General features: G+C 39.5%; 1 protein-coding gene across 1 annotated transcript in view; it reads right to left on the bottom strand.

Annotated features, from left to right (window-relative positions):
- The window catches only part of snrnp200 (small nuclear ribonucleoprotein 200 (U5)), a 44,874-nt gene extending 31,057 nt beyond the window's left edge, over positions 1-13,817 (bottom strand). The window contains exons 1-9 of the mRNA XM_061260314.1: positions 13,538-13,817; positions 10,923-11,086; positions 10,118-10,289; positions 9,038-9,230; positions 7,827-7,882; positions 5,678-5,776; positions 5,155-5,307; positions 3,985-4,084; positions 614-750 (exon numbers count right to left, since the gene is read on the bottom strand). Coding sequence (XP_061116298.1) covers positions 614-750; positions 3,985-4,084; positions 5,155-5,307; positions 5,678-5,776; positions 7,827-7,882; positions 9,038-9,230; positions 10,118-10,289; positions 10,923-11,086; positions 13,538-13,582 — 1,119 coding nt within the window. The 5' untranslated portion in view covers positions 13,583-13,817. The remainder of the gene's footprint in view (positions 1-613; positions 751-3,984; positions 4,085-5,154; positions 5,308-5,677; positions 5,777-7,826; positions 7,883-9,037; positions 9,231-10,117; positions 10,290-10,922; positions 11,087-13,537) is intronic.
- Between the last annotated feature and the right edge of the window lie 9,401 nt (positions 13,818-23,218).

Here is a 23,218-nt window from a genome sequence, read left to right as displayed (position 1 = left end):
AACAGGGGGGGAACTGCCCCTTCAACAATACCAAAATAATTTGAAGTATTTGCTGCCATAGCTGAAATAGTTCAAATCTCAATTTACTACAATATGTTTATTGTAAGCAAAGGCCAATTCATGTTGCTGCCTTGCTGCCAGTTGAATGAACAACAATTTACTAATATGAATAATATATATATATTTTTAACCTCCTAAGACCTAGCGTACACATGCGTGGACTCCACATTTTGGGCTGTACAACCATAATACTTAATTCTCAAGACCGAGAGTCCACATATGTGGACATCATTTTTCTCAAAAACTACATCATGTCAAAAGATGATGCTTAGTTTTTATACTTATCAGGTCCCAATAAGCCCAAATAGCAAAGAGAAATTAAAAATGCATACCAAAAAAGAGTGCGGGTCTTAGGAGGTTAAGGGCACTCGTTACAGAGACTAACTAGCTTATTAGCTAGATACAGTAAGTATGATTTTGAGCTTCATGGCTGAAGTTACAAACAAGCAAATGTTCAGATGAAGCATTGATTAACAATATAAAATACTTGCCTAATTTTAATTTAATGGGTTGTAATAACAACATTTGTTATTACACATTACCAAAAACTCACACGAATTATGTCCTCCTTCTCGGTCTCCTGCAACTGGTAGAGTACTTTGGACAAATCTTGATCAGCCTCCATCTTTCCCATGATCCTTTCCTTCTCTGCTTCACTCTGGGCACTAGCCAACATAGTGCAGTACTGGACTGTTTATAGAGAAAAAGCACAAGGATGAGTAGTGAAAACACAATGACAAATCCGACTGACACCACAAAACAAGCTCAAGTATGGATTATTTTAAGTTTTCTTTTTAAATTGGGTGACCTCCGATGATACACATTTAGTTTTTCAATGACTTCCCAATACTGTTAAATATTATCAAGCTAGAATAATGGGCAGGCTAAATAATATCCAAATGCTCACATGATCTTGACACACACACACAAGTTTGTTCACACATTTGGACACTAATCTTCATTTCAATACTAGTATCAGATAAAGGTAATTAAGTTAAAAAGAGTTCAATAAGAATGCTTTCAAAAATAGAAATGTTACTAGTTTATTTTTATCAATTAACAAAATGCATAAACAGAAGAAAAATCTAAATCAAATCAATATTTGGTGTGACCACCCTTTGCCTTCAAAACAGCATCAATTCTTCTAGGTATACTTGCACACAGTTTTTGAAGGAACTCGGCAGGTAGGTTGTTCCAAACATCCTGGAGAAATAGCCACAGTTCTTCGGTGGATTTAGGCAGCCTCAAATGCTCGTCTCTTCATGTAATCTCAGACAGACTCGATGATGTTGAGATCAGGGCTCTGTGGGGGCCATACCATCACTTCCAGGATTCCTTGTTCTTCTGAACGCTGAAGATAGTTCTTAATGACATTGGCTGTATGTTTGAGGTCGTTGTTCTGCTGCAGAATAAATTTGGGGCCAAGCAGATGCCTCTCTGACGGTATTGCATGATGGATAAGTATCTGCCTGTACTTCTAAGCATTGAGGAGACCATTAATTCTGACCAAATACCCAACTCCATTAGAAGAAATACAGGCCCAAACTTGCAAGGAACCTCCACCATGCTTCACTGTTGCCTGCAGACACTCATTCTTGTACCCCTCTCCGGCCCTTCGGCGAACAAACTGCCTTCTGCTACAGCCAAATATTGAACATTTAGACTCATCAGTCCAAAGAAACTGCTGCCATTTTTCTGCACCCAGTTCCTGTATTTTAGTGCATAGTTGAGTCGCTTGGCCTTGTTTCCACGTCAGAGGTATGGCTTTTTGGCCACAATTCTTCCATGAGAGCACTTCTGACCAGACTTCTCCACACAGTAGATGGGTGTACCTGGGATCCACTGGTTACTGGCAATTGTGAGCTGATGGCACTGCTGGACATCTTCCGATTGCGAAGGGAAGTAAGCATGATGTATCTTCCATCTGCTGCACTAAGTTTCCTTGGCTGACCACTGCATCTACGGTCCTCAACGTTCCCCGTTTCTTTGTGCTTCTTCAGCAGAGCTTGGACAGCACATCTGGAAACCCCTGTCTGCCAGGAAATTTCTGCCTGGGAGAGACCTTGCTGATGCAGTATAACAACCTTGTGTCTTGTTGCTGTGCTCAGTCTTGCCATGGTGCATGACTGACATTAAACGTTCTTCAGCAACCACTCCTTCAAAGTAAAGATTTTTCTTCTGTTCACTCACTTTGCATTTTGTTAATTGATAAAAAATAAACCAATAACATTTCTATTTTTGAAAGCATTCTTACTTTACAGCATTTTTTCCACACCTGCCTAAAACTTTTTTCTGAACTTTTTTTAGTACTATATATGGTCAAACAACCATGTTCCTAAGAGAACATTATGATGTGTTCCTCTCATTATTTAATCGGATGATTAAGATTTTGTGGTATTGGAAATGTGCCCTAATTTTTACAGTTTTTTAATCCGGAGATGGACAGGTAGTGTCTAATTACAGACCCATCAGCATTTTGCCTGTTCTTTCAAAGGTGCTGAAAAAGAATTCTTACCATACAACTCACAAACTACCCTGAAAGTCAACATCAAACAATTTCCAATTTGGATTACAAAAGAAACGCTCAACTTTATCCTCCACTTTGCTCTTCACTGAACACATCCATACAGCTCGTAACAATGACAAATGACCGTATCCATATTCATAGACTTCAGGAAAGCTTTTGACACTGAACCACACACTCCTCAGGTAAAAACTACAACATTTTAACATTTCATCTGCTGCTACCACTTTCATCACACCTTGCTTTTTCTTCTGTATATCTTTTGATTTCCCGGATACTTGCCAAACTCACACTGCCTTCTGTTTGCTGATGATACAGTTATATACACATCTGATGAGACCCCAACACAAATCACGACAAAGCTCAACAGTGACCTGAACACTCTCCACTCCTGGCTCAAACATAATCAAATCTGACTTTAAATGTGAAGAAAACGGAATGCATGTTTTTCCACTCTCCAAGCAAGCAGTTCTCTACACCTGATCCCATCAGCATAGCAAATGAACCCCTAGAAGTTACTCATCAGTACAAATCTAGGCCTCACTCTTGACACTCACCTGACTTAAACCGCATATTAACAAACTCACAAAATAGCTCAATTGAAAAAGTAACAAAAAAAAATCAACAGCCCTATTTTCAAGAATTCAGCCTTTCAGGCTCATATACCTACCTAAACTCAATCATTCTTTCTTTTATCGCTTACTGCCCATCAGTCTGGTCTTTAACCACAAACGATACCCTGGATCCAATTATTCGGTCTTTTAAAGCCCATAAAATACACTCATCTGCAACACCACGGACACAACATCGTATAGTACTGCAGAACTCCCTCAGTTTTGAAAAATTGCACGTTATCAGCCATGAAACCATTTCATCAAATTCAAAATTAGCTTTTGCCTTAAACAGTCTGCACTCTTCTACCCACTCACTCATCTGATAGGAAGTCGCAAGTTACAGATCCAAAACCCAGCAAAATAACCCAATCTCAAGTTTTAAAAACAATTGTGGCAAAAAATCATTCTTCAATCAGAACACTCCCTCCCATTATCCCTCAGAACATTCACATTCAATAGATACTATCAGTAATCTAAAATATGCACATCTCCTGCCCAATCAATCATGCAACCACTAGTCAACTGTCCATCTATCAAATTAAATAATATACATATACTTTTTCCTTTTCTCTCGATGTTCTTCATCCGTTTTCCATATATATATATATATATATATATATACATTCTATCATTTTACTCTTCACTCTCTCCCTTTGATTATTTTGCTATAACTCTATTTTCTTATTTCCTTCCTTGTTCCTAATTCACATGAAGAACATATTGTCTGAGTTGGGCCCAAGACTATGTTTCATTGTTTTTATAAATAAATAACTGACGGGTACTCACTCATGCGTCGATGCTGCCGGAGAATCTTTATGAAGTCAAAGGTGTTAAAGCCAAGCAGCAGAACCAGCTGATTCTCACACTCCCTGTCATCACTGGCAGTCTGGGCAAAAGAAATTGACAGTAAAATTAGCATGCAAATTTCAATAAATTATTTTGCAAATGGGTTTTCGGCATTTTTGCCAGTAAGCAGTGAGGTGTGATTTCATGGTCACATCTGGTTCGTTTGTTGGTTCATCACGGTTTTTCTAAATAACGCATCAGCAGAGAAACACACACAACCAGCTTGACGGTCTTACTAATGGTGAGAAAAACTGAACTATGCATTGGTCTGTAGTACTAACAGTTCAACTGCAAGTTAAAAACAAGCACATTGTAAACTTGTTGCCCCATTACTTGACACCAGATGAATACAGAATACAGCTTTTAATGGATAATGGACAAACAGCAGACTAACATGAAGTGAGGAGAATTGCACAACACTGTTCTGAAAAAAGTCAACAAACAGAAAAGGAACTTCTGCCTACTTAGTAGTTTACATCACAGCTAACGTCATTACCTTCATTTAGCAGATAGCCCAACTCAGAATAGCTTAAACTATAAAAATATATTAACAGTTTGAATTGAAGGATACTGATTTGGTGTAACATATATTCACTGGTTTTGGTGCTTTCATCATTTTTAGCAAAGCATACGAAATCCACTTCACTAGAGCGGTTGTAGAAGCTAATATCGTCACCTGTTTACTTTTCTAAAGCCTAATAATAAAATGAAAGCAGTTTGCCTGATTAAGATAACGCTTTTGTTTGGTTTTTGTCAGGAAATCGCTGTAAGAAAACTAAAACTGATTAGTAGCACACCAAGAGGGCAACCACTCTTCAAAGTAAGAGTTGTGCCCATTAGTCGTTTAGCAGATGCTTGATATGCAGCCTGTAGTGTGTGGTTAAGGTAAATAACTGGTACCCACAAGGTCGGTGGTTCGATCCCTTAACCCTGCATTGCTCCAGGGGAGGATTGTCTCCCGCTTAATCTAATCAACTGTACGTCGCTCTGGATAAGAGCATCTGCCAAATGCCATTAATGTAATATAATGTAATGTAGCAGTCTGTATGTTTTATTTGCTGACAGACAGTCTTCAGTGGTGCTGTAGATGGAGCTCTTGTACGTTCTGACCTTGAGAATCTCCAGGACCTCGTCAGCTTTCTTCTGCGAGACGATGGCATCGTCATAGAAACGGCTGAGCTGCCTCTGCAGCCAGAACGCATCGATATCACGGGGATGCAGGTCTTTCTTCTTGGCCGTCATCACATCACCTGCAGCACCGAGCTGGAAGGCAGAGGGAAAGGGAGGCATTTCAAAACTCTTTCAGAACAGTATTTTCCAGTCCTCAACACATCATTAGGTGGCACTGCTGGACATCAGAACTGGCTCAAGTGGTCAGAGTTCCCGAGTCAGTCAGCAGTGATGTTGAGCAGCAGTACGCAAAACCCATGTTGACCCGTGACATTTAACCAAACATTAACAAACACAATAAACAAAACTTTCAAACTAGGCATTGCAGGTCAAATATGAGTCAAGATACAGCAACTGCATTGCTTATTTCTCACCTCAAATGTTTTCAGAAATGTATTTTAGTTTAGGAGGAATAAGAGAAAGTTTATCAATGATCCACCATATTATAATGATTTGACCTTACATTTGCCGTGAGGGTGCAGCCAACATCTGCCTCCACTCCTTCACTGTCCTCATCCGATCCCTCGTCACGAACCTCTCCAAACTGGTCCTCGTCACCTTCCTATCGGGTGGCCAGGACATAAGCCAGGCAGACACCAACCAAGACATGGAATCAGTTTACTGCATTGAGAATGTACACTGTCAGCCCAGGCCTGCTCAAACTCTGTCCCTCCAGCACACTGGTTTTCCTCCCAACCATGACTGCCACAGTAACATCGTTATTTTTATTTTATTTTTTTACTACACTTAATTGTAGATTTACCTTTTCTATGGCTTATTAGATTTACCCAACAACATACAGTGGGCTCCAGAATTATTGGCACGCCTGGCAATGCACAAAAAATACTTAAAATACTAAAATTCCAAAAATACTATGCTTTTGTTTCAATGTAACCAACCAGACACTCATCAAACATTCATGAAATTATTATTTTCTTTTTTAAATAAAATTCACTAAAACCAGGTGTGCCAATAATTAAGATTCTCTGCGTTTAGTAAACAACTTATTTATACATTTTGGTTTCACCATGCAGTATTCACAGCAACTTTTATACGTAGCCCCCCAATTGCAATGTTTAAGACAAATGAACATAATGTCAAATAAAATAGTCATGTTAAACTATAGTTTTGTAGTTGGTTGCATATCCACTGCATACCATGACTTCCTGATGTTTGCGACCTATCAACATCATCAGTCTGGATATTTTATTTTCAGGTTGTCCTATAAGTGATAGTAAAACTCGGATACAGTATGGAATACATTTGTTTGCTAAATGGCTTAAATTCATCAAGGGTCCAAAGTATCAAACCAGCCTCAACCAATTGTGCTGCTACTAGATATACAGTAGATACTTCAAGGGTTGCTTCTCGTGAATAATTATTTCATTGAGTTCAACAGGAAAATTAGTCAGGAGAAATTACTATGTACATTTTTAGTATCAACAGCATATCTGGCAGCAGCACGATGGTTGAGGCTCATTTGATATATTGGACCCTTGGACACAAATGTACAACAACCTGAAAATATGATATCCAGACTCTGGTGATTTTGATAGGTCACAGACTTCAGGAAGTCATGCCATTAAAACAATATGAATATTTATTTCTTTCATAATATTTACATGTTAATTTGTCTCAAACATTGAAATGCAGGGCTATGTATAAAAAGTACTGCAAGTACTATATGGTGAAGCCAATATGTACAAAAATATCATTTACACCGTTTGAATTGTTTGATTACAAACAGAAGATAAAACATTAGAAACATGACTTTTTAGCACATTGTCAGTGTAGGGATGCCAATAATTCTGGAGCCCACTGTGATTTTGATTGGGCAATTTGTGGGAAAAGGGGAAGAACTTATATTTCTAAACTGATTACATTACAGATTTACAAGTGAAATCTCTTATACCAGCACTCTGAAACTAAACCATTTGTGAGAAATTAGTTCAGAGAAAAAGCAAATGCAACTAACCAAACTTGTTAAAAAATAGGTTCAAAGACAAAATGACAGAATACAGACTTTGTGCTTGAACAAGAGATGATACTCAGTGAGCAGTTTATTAGGTAGAACTGAACACCAGCTGGCTAATGCAAATATTTAATCAGCCAATAATGTGGTAGCAACTGAATGCAGACGCATGCAGACATGGTCAAGAGGTTCAGCTGTTTTTCAGACGAAATGTCAGAATGGGGATGAAATATGACCTAGGTAACTTTGACCTAGGAATGACTGTTGGTGACAGACAGGGTGGTTCAAGTAGCATAGAAACTGCTGATCTCCTGGGATTTTCACACACAAAAGTCCCTAGAGTTTGCAGGGAATGGAGCGAAAGAAAAAAACATCCAGTGAGCGTTGTTAATGAGAGGTCAGAGGAGAATGGCCAGACTGGTCAAAGCAGACAGCAAGGTGACAGTAACACAAATAACCACACACTGCAACATTGGTATGCATAAGCTCATCTCTGAAGTCTAAAAAATAAGTGTAATAAATACCTAATAAAGGGGATTTATTGTATAGTGTATATGGTCCTAATGAAACCAGCATAAACTGGGGAGCCCAGAAACAAGTTCGTTTTTCATTGATAAAGCAGTGGAATGCATGAACTCACCTCCTCATCAGATTCAAACTGCACATTCACACCATACGTTTCATCAATGTTATCATCTGTGAAAAAATATTCAGATAAGGTTCCGATTAAACAGAGCATAGATCCAAGGACATCCATAAACAAAATCGGCGCAAATGGGAATTGTTTGATCATAAATTTAAGCTTGTGGAGTACAGAGCAAAAGAAAATGTCTTTGCCCCAAATATTGCCTCACTACACATATACAAAAAATTCAAAACCTGCAATGCAGCTCAATAAGCATTGGTACTTAATCACTGCACTTATTTTTTTTATTAGATATTTTTTATATCTAATAATATCTAAGTATTGCACTGAAGTGTATAATGTGAAATGGCATGTTCAATATTTTTGTCTAGTCAAATATATTATTTAAAAGTTGACTTCATTGCTTTTAATGGGTTTCAAATGGAACCTAAATCTGGCTACACGTTCAGAACAGAGATTGTGCACAGTCGCAAGGTGACAATGCTGTCCACATCATAACTGACAGGATCAGGTCATTTCATAATTTTAGTTTTAGGAATATGTGAAAATGTTTTAACATGCAACAATCATTCTTCTGCAGAAAAAATGCAAAAAGGTCACCTAAATAAATAGAACAAACACAAAATGCGGCATTTTTTCCAAAGTACAGAGGTTTTAGGTAGCGGTTAGGATGCACCATTAACAGTTGCACCAGACGCCTAGCATTTATCCACTCCAAGCACACTTGGTGTGCACCAAGCTAAAAAGATCCTGCTTTGCCCCTCAGGACTCGGTTCCCAACTCCCAGCATCCCAAATAAAGGGAACGATGGGCTACTCATCTGACTACAGTTCCCTATAACAGGAATGGACTGCCAGGCTGCCTCCTTGCCATTATTCAAGCATACATTCAAAACGCTGAATAGCACTCAGGCCTTGATAATATCTAACATTGGCTCTCAACTCCTGTCCATTCCTCCTGAGAGCAAGTGGTGGATATATGGGTGTCGTTTTCATCATGCATCCTTGATTGCTTTGCTTCATTACTTGGTAATCAATTCAATAGTCCATTCAACAATATCAATGCAAATGGAAAGGCTTCCCAAAAACCTGCCAATTCTCGGTTAAACAACGAGATGAGCCATCTGCTACCTTTACACTTTTAGTTTGAAAACACTTTTTGACTGAGCCAATCGACGGTAATGTTTTTCTTGCCCCTTTCCATACCCATGTTCTGCAGTTCCTTGTCCCCGCCGTAGTCTGTGATCTTCTTCCCCAGGTTGACCAGCACGTGATAGCGGGTGTCGTCCGCCGGGCCCAGCAGCTGCTCCACCTCGCGCCGGCGCTCCTTGTCCCGCATCCTGTCGTTCTTCAGCACCGCCAGGACCTCATCTGCCGCGCCACACAGAATGTCCCTGGGCTGGGGGGGGGGGTTAAGGGCCGCACGTCAAGAGACGATCGAAAACATCACACGCCTTGCTGAGACACACACAGCGATTGAAAACGGATTTTCAACCAAACATTATTCAGGAGAAACGACCCTTGAAGAATAGGACCCTGACTATACAGAGCCATTTAGTCAAAAATGCGTTCCATACCGTTTCATTTACATCTGAGTCTAGTCCCATCCCCCAATTCCCATTCAGATCACTTCGAAAGCAAAGAGGTTTTAGTATTTTGTGTAAAATAACCTTAACAGTCTGGTTGATGGGTCACAGACATCATGGCATGCAAAACGTATGCAACCATGTACAAAAGACTTTTTTTTTTTTTTATCATGTCATTTCGTCCCAAACATTTAAATGCATAATACATGGCACATTTCTGTTTTATTAATTATGAGGGAAGTTTGGTTCCACATCATGGAATGCAGGGTCACGTCCACAATTGCATCACCTTTGAGTAATTGAGTAAGAAATGAAAATGTTACAATTGTGACAGATCTCTCCTACGCTATTTAATTGAGGGAAGGAAGCTTCTGTATTATTCCAAGGGGCCACAGTAATGTCAAAAATCTAAATGTTGTCTTACGTTTGTCTGGAGATTGTTAGTGCAATAACCAACATAGGCATATTCAAGAAACAATTATTTTTATTTGTTAACCAATTATTGTTCAAGTCAAGAAACACATTGGTAAATTTTATTTTATTTGCGTATGCTTTTGTGTGTATACCTTCAGACTTAACTGTCAAATTTTCCAAGCCTCCTCCTTGCGCCTCCTATTTTTTTTTTATGTAACCCAGAGCTCCACATTTTCACTTTAATATAAATATGAAAAGGTGATTTTCTTTATTTCCCCCAACTGACCTGATCCCCAAGGGCTGCCTGGATGAAGCTCAGAAGAACTTCATAAGTCTCCCTGGTCTCCTTGGTCTTGGGCTTGTACACGATGCCCACCATTTCATCGATGCCCTCCGACAGCAGCGTGAAGCCCTTCATCTTGTTAATGTCATGTCGGTCTTCATCCCTTTTGCGTCTCCTAAGCAGGAGAAAAGGTTTAAATAAGTCAGTTAAATCTCAATTGGTAGCCTGGACATTTAAGGGGAGGTGACATTCAGCAAAAACTTGAAATGTGAACAGGCTATTTTATGAGGGTCTAAATTTGTTTTGCCAAGAGCCCAATTTAGAGGCATCATTATATATAAAAATTTGTGTACCTCCCAAATCATGTGCAAGCAAATAACAATTCGCTGGTGAGCATGTACACTTAAGTCTTCTACTGCTGTAGCCTATCCACTTAGGGGTTTGACGTGGAGTGTGTTCAGAGATGCTCTTCTGCATACCAGTTATTTGCATCACTGTCACCTTCCTCTCAGCTTCGAACGGTCTGGCCATCCTCTGACCTCACTCATTAACAATGCGTTTTTGCCTGCAGAACAACTGCTCACTGGATGATTTTTGTTTTTCCACACCATTCTCTGAAAACTCTAGAGACTGCTGTGAGTGAAAATCAACAGTGAGAACAAACAAAAAAAACCCTGCTGTGATCATTTTCTGTATTAAAATGATCCAACTTCAGAAATGCATTTGTAGAAATCATTTGCATTTCACTATACCATCATCTCACAAACCCATTCTCCAACAAAAAAACAAAACAAACAAAAAAACTTACTTTGCTCTTCTCTCCTCCAACATTTGGGGCTTAGTCCTCTGAGACTTGTCCCCCATTTTGGTGCCCTCCAGTTTCCCAACCAGAGACAGCACTTCCCCCGTGGGTTCATCACGTCGAGTTCGATCAATCAGCGATCGATCTGCTTGCAAGACCAAGTTGGAATTCTAAATATGACGAATGAACAGTATTACAATAAAGGCATTGGACATACAGCACACTTAAAGGACAGCATGTAGGCCTAGACCAGTTAAGTCCCATCCATCTGAAAACCTAAACGCCATTGTGTGAATCAGAGGGGAAAAGAGCACGGCCACTCTGGATAATGAAATTTGGCAGACAAATTAAGTGAAAGAAGCATTAATGACATGCAGTGCCCTCCATAATGTATTGAACAAAGACCCATTATGTCATAATTTACCACCGATTTGCCACAACTTTAGATTTGGAATCACACACTTAACATGTGGTTAAAATGCACATACATTTTGGTTTCACCATGTGGAAATTAAAGTGGTGTTTATACATCCATCCACCCGCCCATTTCAGGGCACCATAATATGAGACACTTGGCTTCACAAGTAATTGTAATAGCTCAGGTATGTTTAATGGCCACCTTAATGCAGGTATATGAGTGCTTTTAGCACCTTGTCTTTCTTCTCGTCTTTCGATCACTTTTGGAAACTATCATTGCTGTTTATCAACATGAGGACCAAAGTTGAGCCATTATGAGTCTGAGAAACAAGAATAAAATGGTTCGAGCCTTTAAACTTACCAAAACCAACAGTTTGGAACAGAATTAAGCTGAAAGAGAGCTTACTAATGATGGTTATTTATTGTTGGCTACTATCTGAACCCAACTGAGCATGCCTTCCATATGCGGAAGGAGACTAGCCCCAGAAACAAGCATAAGCTAAAGATGGCTGCAATACAGGCCTGGCAGAGCATCACCAGAAGAAGACACCCAACAACTGGCGATGTCCATGAATCACAGACTTCAAGCAGTCATTGCATGCAAAGGAAATGCAACAACATATGAACAACATCGCTATGTCCCAAACATTATGTTGCCCTGAAATGAGGGGAACTACATACATGTATAATAAATAATGATGGGTCTTTGTCCCAAACATTATGGAGGGCACTGTATGTTCCTGTAAATTGAGGCCCTGTTTCAACTAATCAAAACATGAAAAAGCAATACAGTATTAACTAAATCTTTTGTACATATGTAGGCCTATTATGTATTTTTTTATGTAAGAAGTTTCATATTGATTGGTAAAGTTCTACCTTCTACTTAGTTGATCATATAACACTTTTTGGGCATTTGTTGCCAAGACATAACTTTGGCATAGTATATATATTTTTTTATAAATTATCTACTAGACTTCAAGTGGTGCTGTAGTAAGCCATCAAATATAGAAAAGAAATTGCTAAGTGGCATGATTTAGGCTGGCATTAATGAACGAGCACAACTTGTTTTCTGAGCAGTAGCCTAGAATGAAAAAGTTCAAAACCCGAAAGTAGACATAAAATTGTGTCAGACTACATGTTTTCAGGCGTTTCCCTGCTTCCATGCCAAAGATATAGTGTTCCAAAATCGACAAACACCCCAATTTCCAGTAGCGGGTGACTTGGGGAATTAAGAGCCAATATCTCGAGAACAACAAATCCAATGAGTCTAATGCTTGGGATGTCCTTTATTGAATATATAAAGAACATTTACACAAAGTGAACTCCCACATACCATCCTATAATCCTTGTTTCAATGTGTGTGTAACCTACAACAAATTTCAGTCACAGTAGCCTGTAAAAGTGGGTTTGTTTGCTCAGGCCGTGCATTTTGTCGGCGTTTACACCAGGATAAATGGGTCATATACTAACCTATGACATTGATGCTGGTTGTTAATGCTAATCCAACATGTTAAAATGTTGTACACATGTGGGCAGGTTGCATGTGAACCAGTAAATGTACAGTATGACCTGTTTCACACGGTGGACTTTATGGTGCACTGTAAATTAAGACAACATTTCACTTCTTTGCCTGCATTTTGTACATTTACAGCCAATAAGGTATTATGCATGCGATTACGCAGGTGCACATCTGGCTACACAGCTATTATTAGCTATATTTGCTATACAGATTGCAATTTGCCAAACAAACCGCCGAATAACATTAAGACCAACTTCACTGCGCAGCATCTAACAGCGTTGCGTTTCTACAAGATTTAAAAGGAGACATTTACCAGTAACTTTACTGGCTATGCAGTACGTGGACTACCATTATCTAACTTCGACAAAATGAGAAGTCCGAAAAAATATACAAGAAGCGACCGATTTTCCACACGACCTACAAGCAAAACTTTGACTGACATGTAAACAATTAGCCAACGAGCCAAATCTGTAACTGTATTAAGACCAATTTAACAAAAAAGCGTGGTAGGCGGCCATCTTGCAAATTCGCAGCTTGTATTCTTCCCTCTCAAATTTAATGTAGCAAACGTCACGTAAAAAAACAAGCCCTTAGATGCGTCATGTTGCCAATTCTTGAAATAGCTATACTGCCTTGAGAAATATACACTAACGTTACGTTTTATGCGTCGCTAATAAACACTTACCGCTTTGTATTCATACTGCAAACTTCTTGCAGTAACATCCGCCATCTCTTCAAAGCAGTCGCAACTGATTCACAAAAGCCGAATGTCTTATAAAGTTCGATGTGCAGTTAACAGAGCTATTAACCTCTCTATTATTAATCGAGAAATCCGATAGGGAACACAAATCCGCTTATTAACAAATTACTGAGAGGTAAACATACACATCTAAGTCTACTGCCAATGTAACATCGGCAGCGTTGGCCGTACGTATGAGCACTATCCCATGAGTCCGTTCCTCGGAGAACAGATTGCCACTTGGTTATTTCACTTCCGCTTCCGGGTTAAGTGTGTAGCAACCATAGACATATAGCGACTAGCAAGAAAGCAGATCGGTTGCGGGAATTTGAAAGGGTGCCTTCAAGTGCGGGAATTTGAAAGGGTGCATTCAAGTTATTTTTGGTGTCAACAACAAAACAAGGTGGATATGACAGAGAATTCTACATTTGGACAGAAGAAGGGTTTTAGCTGGGGGTTTAGGAAAGAGGTTATTTTTTCTTTTTTTTCTTAAAGAAGCAAACTAAAAGAGAAGCAGTAAAACATTCAGTAGGTGGCGATAATGCACCATACCTGGTCTTTCACCCGCCATAATACTAATAGAAGAACTGTATGGCGCGTCCCATTAGTCGAAAAGTGTGCACTTTCACTCCACTACCACCCTGTGCCCCAGAAACTGACCTTTGTGGACTCCCTCCCTCCACTGTCCCATTTTGTAGAAGAACAAAACGGCTAAAACCCTCTGCGTAGTGTACAAAGATGCATGTTTCAGCGGAAGTCTTTCCACATTTCTGGGTGACTTCATGCTCACACCTACATACTATGAAAACCCAACCCACAAAATTGGGCACTGTCTAGATCCAGAAAGTGGAGATGGCAGGGAACTTGAATTCCCCTAATTATGCAAAATATTTAGTAAAATTTGTGTGTCATTATTATCACGCATATCATCCTACCCGGATTGCAAACTGTCTGTTTTTGTTTGTTTTTGTGACTAATATCCTACAAACAAATTCGGCAATTTAAAACATTGAAGCTAGTTTATATATGTGTTTGTACATAAAACCAGCACGACTCTCAATAAGCATGGCAGCTAGCATTATTTCAGCAGCCTACGTAAACATGCATGGATTCATTTAAGCAACCGACCGTTTAAAATGACATTAACTGCTACATTACAAGGTGTTCAGATGGGACACATTGGGATTCTGGGATTACAGTAAATAGTTATAGTTTGTATAGATTTTTACTTTGATCCAATGTTACTTTAATTAATTAGTGTCTTGAGGTGAACCACAATGTCAGGTTAGAGTTTCTACAGGCTACCATGCAACTTGTGCTTGAAGGGATTTTGTGGCTTTAAATGGGCTGACCAGGTGTAGGATCTGTAATTGGCTATGGGAATATGTGGGGGCTCCGCAAAATATTAAAAATAAAAAAATAAAATAATAATAATAAAAAAAATATATATATAAATAATAATAATAATAATAATAATAATAATAATAATAAGCTTGTGTAGCTATAAATAGTAAATATTACAGCTACCGAGTAACAAAGAGATATTTTTGTATGTACATGCATTTCAGATATATTCAATTGCATTGTTGTCAAAGATAGCTAAATGGGCTACACAATAGAGGAAAAAGACAGAAACGTGTCAATATTTTTAAAAATAGTTTCAACCATAGTAATTACGTTTTACTGTGGGAAACATAATCTGTTGTTATAGATATATATACCTTTTTACTCTCCAGTTCTCCAGTTTCTAAACACTGTCTAAAAATACTTGCCAGTGGTTTAAATATGATCTCACTTAACTCTTGGGAATATACCACTGGGGCCTGCTGCCTTATTTGCCTTTAGTTTTTGTAATTCATCTAGTATTTGTTTATCCCCTGTCTCAATATCGGTTAAAACATTCTTAGTATTGAATATTCCTTCCAGCCTATTAGTAACCTCCTCCCTGGTAAACCCCTCAACAAAGTAGCCATTTAAGGCATCAGCAATATCTTTACTCTTGCACCTTGTGCAATTTGCCTTGCAAATAGCCTTTTGGCTAAACTTTGTTCTTTTTTAACCTTCACAACCTTTAAGAACACAATATTCACTCTTACTCTTATACATAGCTTTACTCATCCACTGTGGAGAGACTTTTTTCAACATACATTTCTGCACCTTTGGAATGAATTTACACTGCACATCTATAACCCTTCTGAACTTGCACCACTTTTCATTCAAAGTCCAGCAATCAAGAACTTGCTCCCAGTCTACATTACTTAAATTTTATCGCATCTTTCTAAAGTTGGCACACCAAAAATCTTAGACTTAGATCATTAGATCATTCCACAACACTTACTGTGGAATGATCACTTGTCCCAAGTGATTCATGCCAGTAAGCCTTTTTCAATGATAGGAAGGGATTAACAATGGTCTTGTAACAATGTTTGAACACAAAGATCTTACCTATTGTACCTTATAAATGCATATGCATTAAGGACATAACGCATCTTGCGATGACTCGGCTAGATCACACACATACTGTGGTTCTAGCCTCATGGGCCAGTTTGATACATACAACGCATGTTTCCTGGACAGAATGCATCATATGTGCACATGAAAATCGTTGCAAAAGGCTTCGTAAAATCTGGCCCTTAATGTGCAAATGGCCTTTGAGCTCATGTCCCTGGTTCCTTTATTTTTTTAGCTGTCAAGTCCCAGATAGTAGAGGCTATTTAAAATACACTTTCTTTCTACTTTCCAGAAGTAGGTTTATGTGCGATTCGCAAGAGACTAATTTTCATGAAACGCGTTTTGATAAGATATTGCGATCTGCGAGTGAAAATCCTCACAAATCGCTTTCGTGAAACGAGCCCCTGGCCAAAGTGGCTAGAGTAAAGGACTGGCCTGTCCCCCTATGGACCTTTCTGGGCCTGGTGTCCTTCTACTGGCAGTTTGTAAGAAGACTTTGCCACCAGTGCAAACCTGCTGCACCGCCTCACAGACAAAGGCCACCAGGATGGTGAGAATGGGTGAGTGCCTAATTCAGCCTCTCTGAACCATAACGGAAATATTGCGTCACCCGAATAATGGAAAGCCCTGCGCCGCTTCAGGCCGTACCTCTACGGAAGACGTTCTCCGATGCGGACTGACAGGAGGAGGGCGGCCAGGCATGCCCCAGAGTGGTCACCCTCCAGGCTGACGATGACACTGAGCCGTACCTGGGCCTCGACGGAACGCAGCTGCAACAGGTGGAGCACAGTGATCCGCTGCTGTCTCATGTTCAAGAATGGCTGGAGGTGGGGAGGCGGAAAGGGTGGGCTGAGATGTCGGCACCTGATAAAAAGATTAAGGAGTGTTACTCCCAGTGGGCCATGGGCTGCTACATCGTAAGTGGACAGCGCCTGGGGCCGGTTCAGGGAGGAGCTCCACGGTGACCTGGGGCGAAACTTTGAGGCCCAGGCGCTCCAGGATGTCTGGACCTGTGTGGGCGTCAAGAAAACCTGAACTACCCCCCTCCATCCGTAGGGTGATGGTTTAGTAGAACTATTCAACCGTACCCTAGCCACTCAACTGGGTATCCTGCCTAGTTGTCACCAACACGACTGGGACCACCATCTCCCTCTGGTGCTGTGGGCGTACAGAATAGCTGTACAGGAATCCACACAGTGTTCTCCTTCGGTCGGAAGCTGCGAACCATAAACGTTTTTTGTGACTGTTTTTCTGGTAAATGGAATTCTCCTTCTTTGTCTGTCTGGGTGTATCTTGAAATTGCAATATGTAACCTGTGTGTAGTTGCTATTTTGTAAGGTTCCTAATAATGAAATATTGTTACTAAGAGATCTTCTCTGATTTACCAAACTCAGCTGGTCACAATCCTCATCATGGGCTTGCTAAGGTGTAGGTAATATTGCTCTCTGTGTGAGCACTGAAGAAAGCAATGCGCTGAAACAGTTCCTCTTGCTCTTACATGTCTTGAAGATTTAAACATAAAATATATATTTTATATTCTGATGCCGTTTTCTTCAGTGTGGGGACAGCGCTTCTCCACATTTTCAAGCTCATATATTTTGGCTCCACACACCTTGTTTGACTGAGCGCAACTATACTCACCTCTTCACTTGGTTTTTGTCCTGACATGCAGTGTGAATTGTGTTACCTTATATACACAAATGTGTGCCTTTCTAAACTGTCCAATCAATTTAATTTACCACAGGTGGACTCCAATCATATAATTCTCAATTATAATTAAATTAAACAGGATGCGCCTGACCACAATTTGGATTGCTACAACAAAGGCTCTAAATACTTATTTAACGGAAAGATTTCAAGTTGTGCAAAAAGTGAAAGGGTCTGAATACATTCTGAAGCCACTGTAGACACTGTATATACCTCGGATGGTACTCTTCAAGAATGCAGTAGTGGTTCCAGAAATCAGTTTGATTTAAATGTTTTATGGATTTTTAAATAGTGTCATGTATTGAAATGAACAATGATGATGGTGGAGTTTGCCATCCCATAATAGCTCATTCCTACAGTAAAAATACTGGTCCAAGCGATGGTTCTGTCCCGCCTGGACTACTGCAATTCCCTCTTGGCTGGCCTCCCAGCGTCTGCCATCAGACCCCTCCAACTCATCCAGAATGCAGCAGCTCGTCTGGTCTTCAACCTTCCCAAATACTCACACGTCACCCCCCTGCTTACTTCCCTCCACTGGCTGCCTGTCATGGCTCGCATCAAATTCAAAACATTGGTGCTAGCCTTCCAAGCAGTTAAAGGGTCTTCCCCAGCTTATCTGCAAAAAATCATCATACCCTACACCCCTGCCAGACCTCTTCGTTCAGCCTCCACAGGCCGCTTGGCACCTCCCCCTCTCAGAACCTCCACCTCACGCTCACGACTACTGTCTGTTCTGGCTCCACGGTGGTGGAACGAACTCCCCGTTGAGGTCAGAACTATAGAATCTCTCCCCACCTTCAAGCGCAAGCTGAAGACACACCTCTTCAAGCAGCACCTCTCCCCATCCCTCGCTACCTCCCTGTGAACCTTAATTGTTGTCTCTGTGACTTGCTTTGTGTATCGGTATTTTTAGTTGACTAGGTAAGCAGTGTTTGGATAGTTAACTTTGGTCACTTTTGCACGTTTGTTTGTTCAAAAAAAAAAAAAAAAAAAAAAAAAAATGGCCCTTGTCCTTATCTTTGTTGTACAGGTAGCAGTTGAAATTGTACTTCCCTCTAGGGTCTTTCAGCAAACTTATCCCTGGTTATGGGTATGCACTTTGTTGTACGTCGCTCTGGATAAGAGCGTCTGCCAAATGCCATTAATGTAATGTAATGTAATGTACATAGAATCAGTGACTTCTGGAGAGACGTTTTCAGAACTTTAGTGGTGCTTGCTGAAAACATATTAATTTACATTTTTTATGGATTTGAATTGAATGGCGACTATGACGGAATATGCCATCCAATAATTCCACATTCCTACAATATAAATACACAACATCGATGGTCCTCTTCCAGAATGTACTGGTGAGTCCTGAAAAATGGTTTACATTTTTTTATGGATTGAAATACTCAAACCCATACAAAACTCTTTTTGAAACTTTTAGAATAATGTTGGTGTAGCAAGTTTTAAAAGATCCTGTGCTTAATTTTCTTAAGAACTGACTGGACACTGTTGTGTTGACAGTGTGATTCCTGCCGGGTGGTGAGACCGTGTTTTTTCCCTTTAAAATTACAGAAATTATCTCAGATGGCTTCAACAGAATGAATATGATGGAAAACCTTGTGGTGACAGAAAACTTTAATCCATGTCTTTTGACATCAATTGTAAAAAATAAATGAATAAATAAATAAATAAATAAAAACCTGCCACACTATCGACATGATTGCACTGTACATCTGTTGTGCTCAGGTTTGTTGATATTGCATGCAGACTATGCACAATAGGCCAATGTACATACAGTACTCTACCGATACCAAGTATTGTGCTGTAAGTGCTGTAAGTGCTGTAATGGCCTAGTAGTATCCGTGCACCCCTAGTTGGCTGTAGTGTTTCCAAAGGACTCTTCATGGACCAAGGACCCCATGTGGTCAATTGGGAATGAGGACTACTTCTCCAATGCAATGAAAGTGTATGTTAAACTGCTGGACTACAAAGTGAAAAGCAGCAGCAGGCGATGAGAGAATGCATTGAGTGAGTGGTTGTCTGCACTCTTGAATATTGTAGAGGTGGTTACAGCAGTGAATCTGGCTTATGAATATAACTGGCCAAAAAAGGGAAGACCAGGATAAATATGTGATTAAAACTTAAAATTGAACTCCAAGTATTCTGTGCAAAGTTTATGTTAAATAACGGTAAAGTTGCTATCCATTAATAATTCTTTATTGCTCCTGAATTTAATTCTTTCACTGGATTACATTATTTCCTTACATTTTAAATTCACACAAAAATATACAAAATGATATGTGGATCAGATGACATAAAATGCGTTAAAGTATGGATTGATTATTGAAGTGACTGAAAAGCTAGATCTGTGATTAGCTTCAAACTACATTGAATGGCATTTTTATGATATATATTAAGCATTAGCAAAATTAAATCAAATATTAAATATATTCCTATGTGGGGATTGAATGGGTGGAGTTCAATTTACAACTCTCAATATATGACATTGGTGCTAGCCTTCCAAGCAGTTAAAGGGTCTTCCCCAGCTTATCTACAAAAAATCATCAGACCCTACACCCCTGCCAGACCTCTTTGTTCAGCCTCCACAGGCCGCTTGGCACCTCCCCCTCTCCGAACCTCCACCTCACGCTCACGAATACTGTCTGTTCTGGCTCCACGGTGGTGGAACGAACTCCCCGTTGAGGTCAGAACTGTAGAATCTCTCCCCACCTTCAAGCGCAAGCTGAAGACACACCTCTTCAAGCAGCCCCTCTCCCCATCCCTCCCTACCTCCCTGTGAACCTTAATTGTTGTCTCTGTGACTTGCTTTGTGTATCGGTATTTTTAGTTGGCTAGGTAAGCAGTGTTTGGATAGTTAACTTTGGTCACTTTTGCTCTGTTTCTTTGTTCTCAAAAAAAAAAAAAAAAGGCCCTCGTCCTTATCTTTGTTGTACAGGTAGCAGTTGAAATTGTACTTCCCTCTAGGGTCTTTCAGCGAACTTATCCCTGGTTATGGGTATGCACTTTGTTGTACGTCGCTCTGGATAAGAGCGTCTGCCAAATGCCAATAATGTAATGTAATGACTCTTTGAGCTATTTGGCTTAGGTACCTTGATGACATCAAGAGTTCCCTGACCTAATGGCCAATACATGTTCTGGTTTCACTGCATATCTCCTCCCATAGTTTCATGAGATCAAAGATTTTCTATAGATAGATTTGTAGCACAAGCATAGTGGCAGCATTATCCCTCCCAGTCTCTCCCAGTGGATGTGTAGTGGATACATCCCTCTGTGATAATTCATGTTTTTTGTTTAATTTTTTTTAATTCAGCCACTTTGCAGTCACTTTAACAATGTCACAAGAATTATACAGAGAATCAGGAAAAAAATGAAATAAAATTCATATTTTATTATCCAGGCAAACAATTCAATGTCAGTTTGTTTGAATACATAGGATATCCACTAAACAGTCCCCACTTTGAAACCACTTGTAATTCGGAATTTACCTTTCAATTCTACACGTCTATCAAATATAATATTAATTATAATTCAAATCAAATATAATTCATATTATATCTTAATGATGATTTACCACTTCCAGTTTAATTCATCGTGAAATCCACTGCAAATCAAGCATTTTACAACAAGTTATAATGATTGTAAGCATCAAGAATACATATTCATTAAATCCTGAAACAAACACGAGTGGAATTAGTATTACAGACTGAGGCAACTATTCCACAAAGCACCAGCACTCATTTAATATGAAATATGATTTAATATGAAATTTTTAGCATTTTTAGGTTCACAGTATAACATTAATTTGGGGCGACATGGCTCAGGCAGTAAGAGCAGTCGTCTGGCAGTCGGGGGGTTGCCGGTTCGATCCCCCACCCGGGCTGTGTCGAAGTGTCACTGAGCAAGACACCTAACCCCCATTGGTGTGTGAGTGTGTGTATGAATGGGTGAATGAGAAGCATCAATTGTACAGCGCTTTGGATAAAGGCGCTATATAAATGCCAACCATTTACCATTTAATTTGAAAGACATTTTCAAAAGTGATGGGGGCAGAACATAGATCTGGGGGTGTCAACGAGCTGCATAATGTAGGCATGAGCTTCAGGAGGGTGGCGTGAATGGTAGTGTGCATAACAAATAAATTAAGTTCTGAAATTGTAGGCTATGGCACAGTCTCATTTCTAAAGTATATAAAGGGACAGAATTGTATAAGGTTATATGTATAAGCATAGCGTGTCACCGTGTTCCCCTTCCACTAGAAGTTAACCTCTGTACAATTATATTTTTTCTCCTGAGGAATGTGCTTCATGATTATGGTTGCTTATTGACTATCTGATTGATGTGAATTGAACCAATATTTATAGAGAAAACAACAAATAACTACATAACGTCCCTCTGTTCGGAAGACTGTGTAAACTAGGGTTGCCACATGTTCTGGTTTTCCCGGGATTGTTCTCTTTTTTGAACGACTGCCCCGGAAAATGACTACTCTTTCCCGGGATACAAATTTATATATATAAATGTCAGAGTTCCAAATAAAACCGGATTCTTCTACTGCTATCCAGTTTTTTCCTCTTTACATCCAATCCCATGTCCTTAACAGGTAAAAATGAGTAGAACACAAGGACGATTGGCCATATGGCGATACTTCTTCACAGAGTGCATCTACGTCAGGACAAATAGAGGTAAGAAAGGCAATAGGGAGTCCTACAACTGTTAACATAGTATATTTGCAAATGTGGTTTAACACCCCGCGTCGCGAGATAGTCAATAAGCAACAATAATAATAATTAGGATAGGAGAAAAAACTACCATGGTATGGATATTAACTTCTGGTGGAAACGGCCGCTTCTCCGTTTTCTGTTCGGAACAAGATGGGTTTACATTAGCCAAATCGGGAAGGAATGTTTTGAGAGAGGTCGCTTGAGTGGGTGGGGCTTAGGAACGGTCAATGAACATCAACTGCAAAGCTACAGCTGGTGCACCAGCAAAGAAAACGTGGAGGACCAACAGGAAATGTGACTGTAAATTTTATATTTAAAAGTGTTTTTTTCTTCATATTTTCTCATTGTGACGTGCAATAGATTTATAGCCGAATGATAGAGTGTATTTGAAGATTCCAAATCAGCGCTTATCTAATTTTTGACCAGTTTTGTAAGTATTCTGTAAAGCTAAGAACTGCGCGATGTTACCCCCTTTACCACACGGTGTGCAAGATGGTTTTGCTAAGCACAACAGAATTGTAAAAATGATGAATAAATAAAACTAAATGCTGCTGTTTAAAGTGGCAAATTGTTCCCTCGATTACAAGAGTGAATTTAAACAAAATAGTAAATCAGTTTAAAATATTTAAATTCACTTGGATTATTTCCTAAAACAAATTTTCTAATTTGGCTACTCAATGTTAAAATGAGATTTTACTTACAGTACTACTGTATGACCACCTAATTACCATACAATGTA

This window comes from Conger conger, chromosome 11, assembly GCF_963514075.1.
Source record: "Conger conger chromosome 11, fConCon1.1, whole genome shotgun sequence".
Classification (NCBI taxonomy): domain Eukaryota; kingdom Metazoa; phylum Chordata; class Actinopteri; order Anguilliformes; family Congridae; genus Conger; species Conger conger.
Note: the sequence above shows the minus strand (reverse complement) of the source record. Positions and strands in the feature narration are given on the sequence as shown.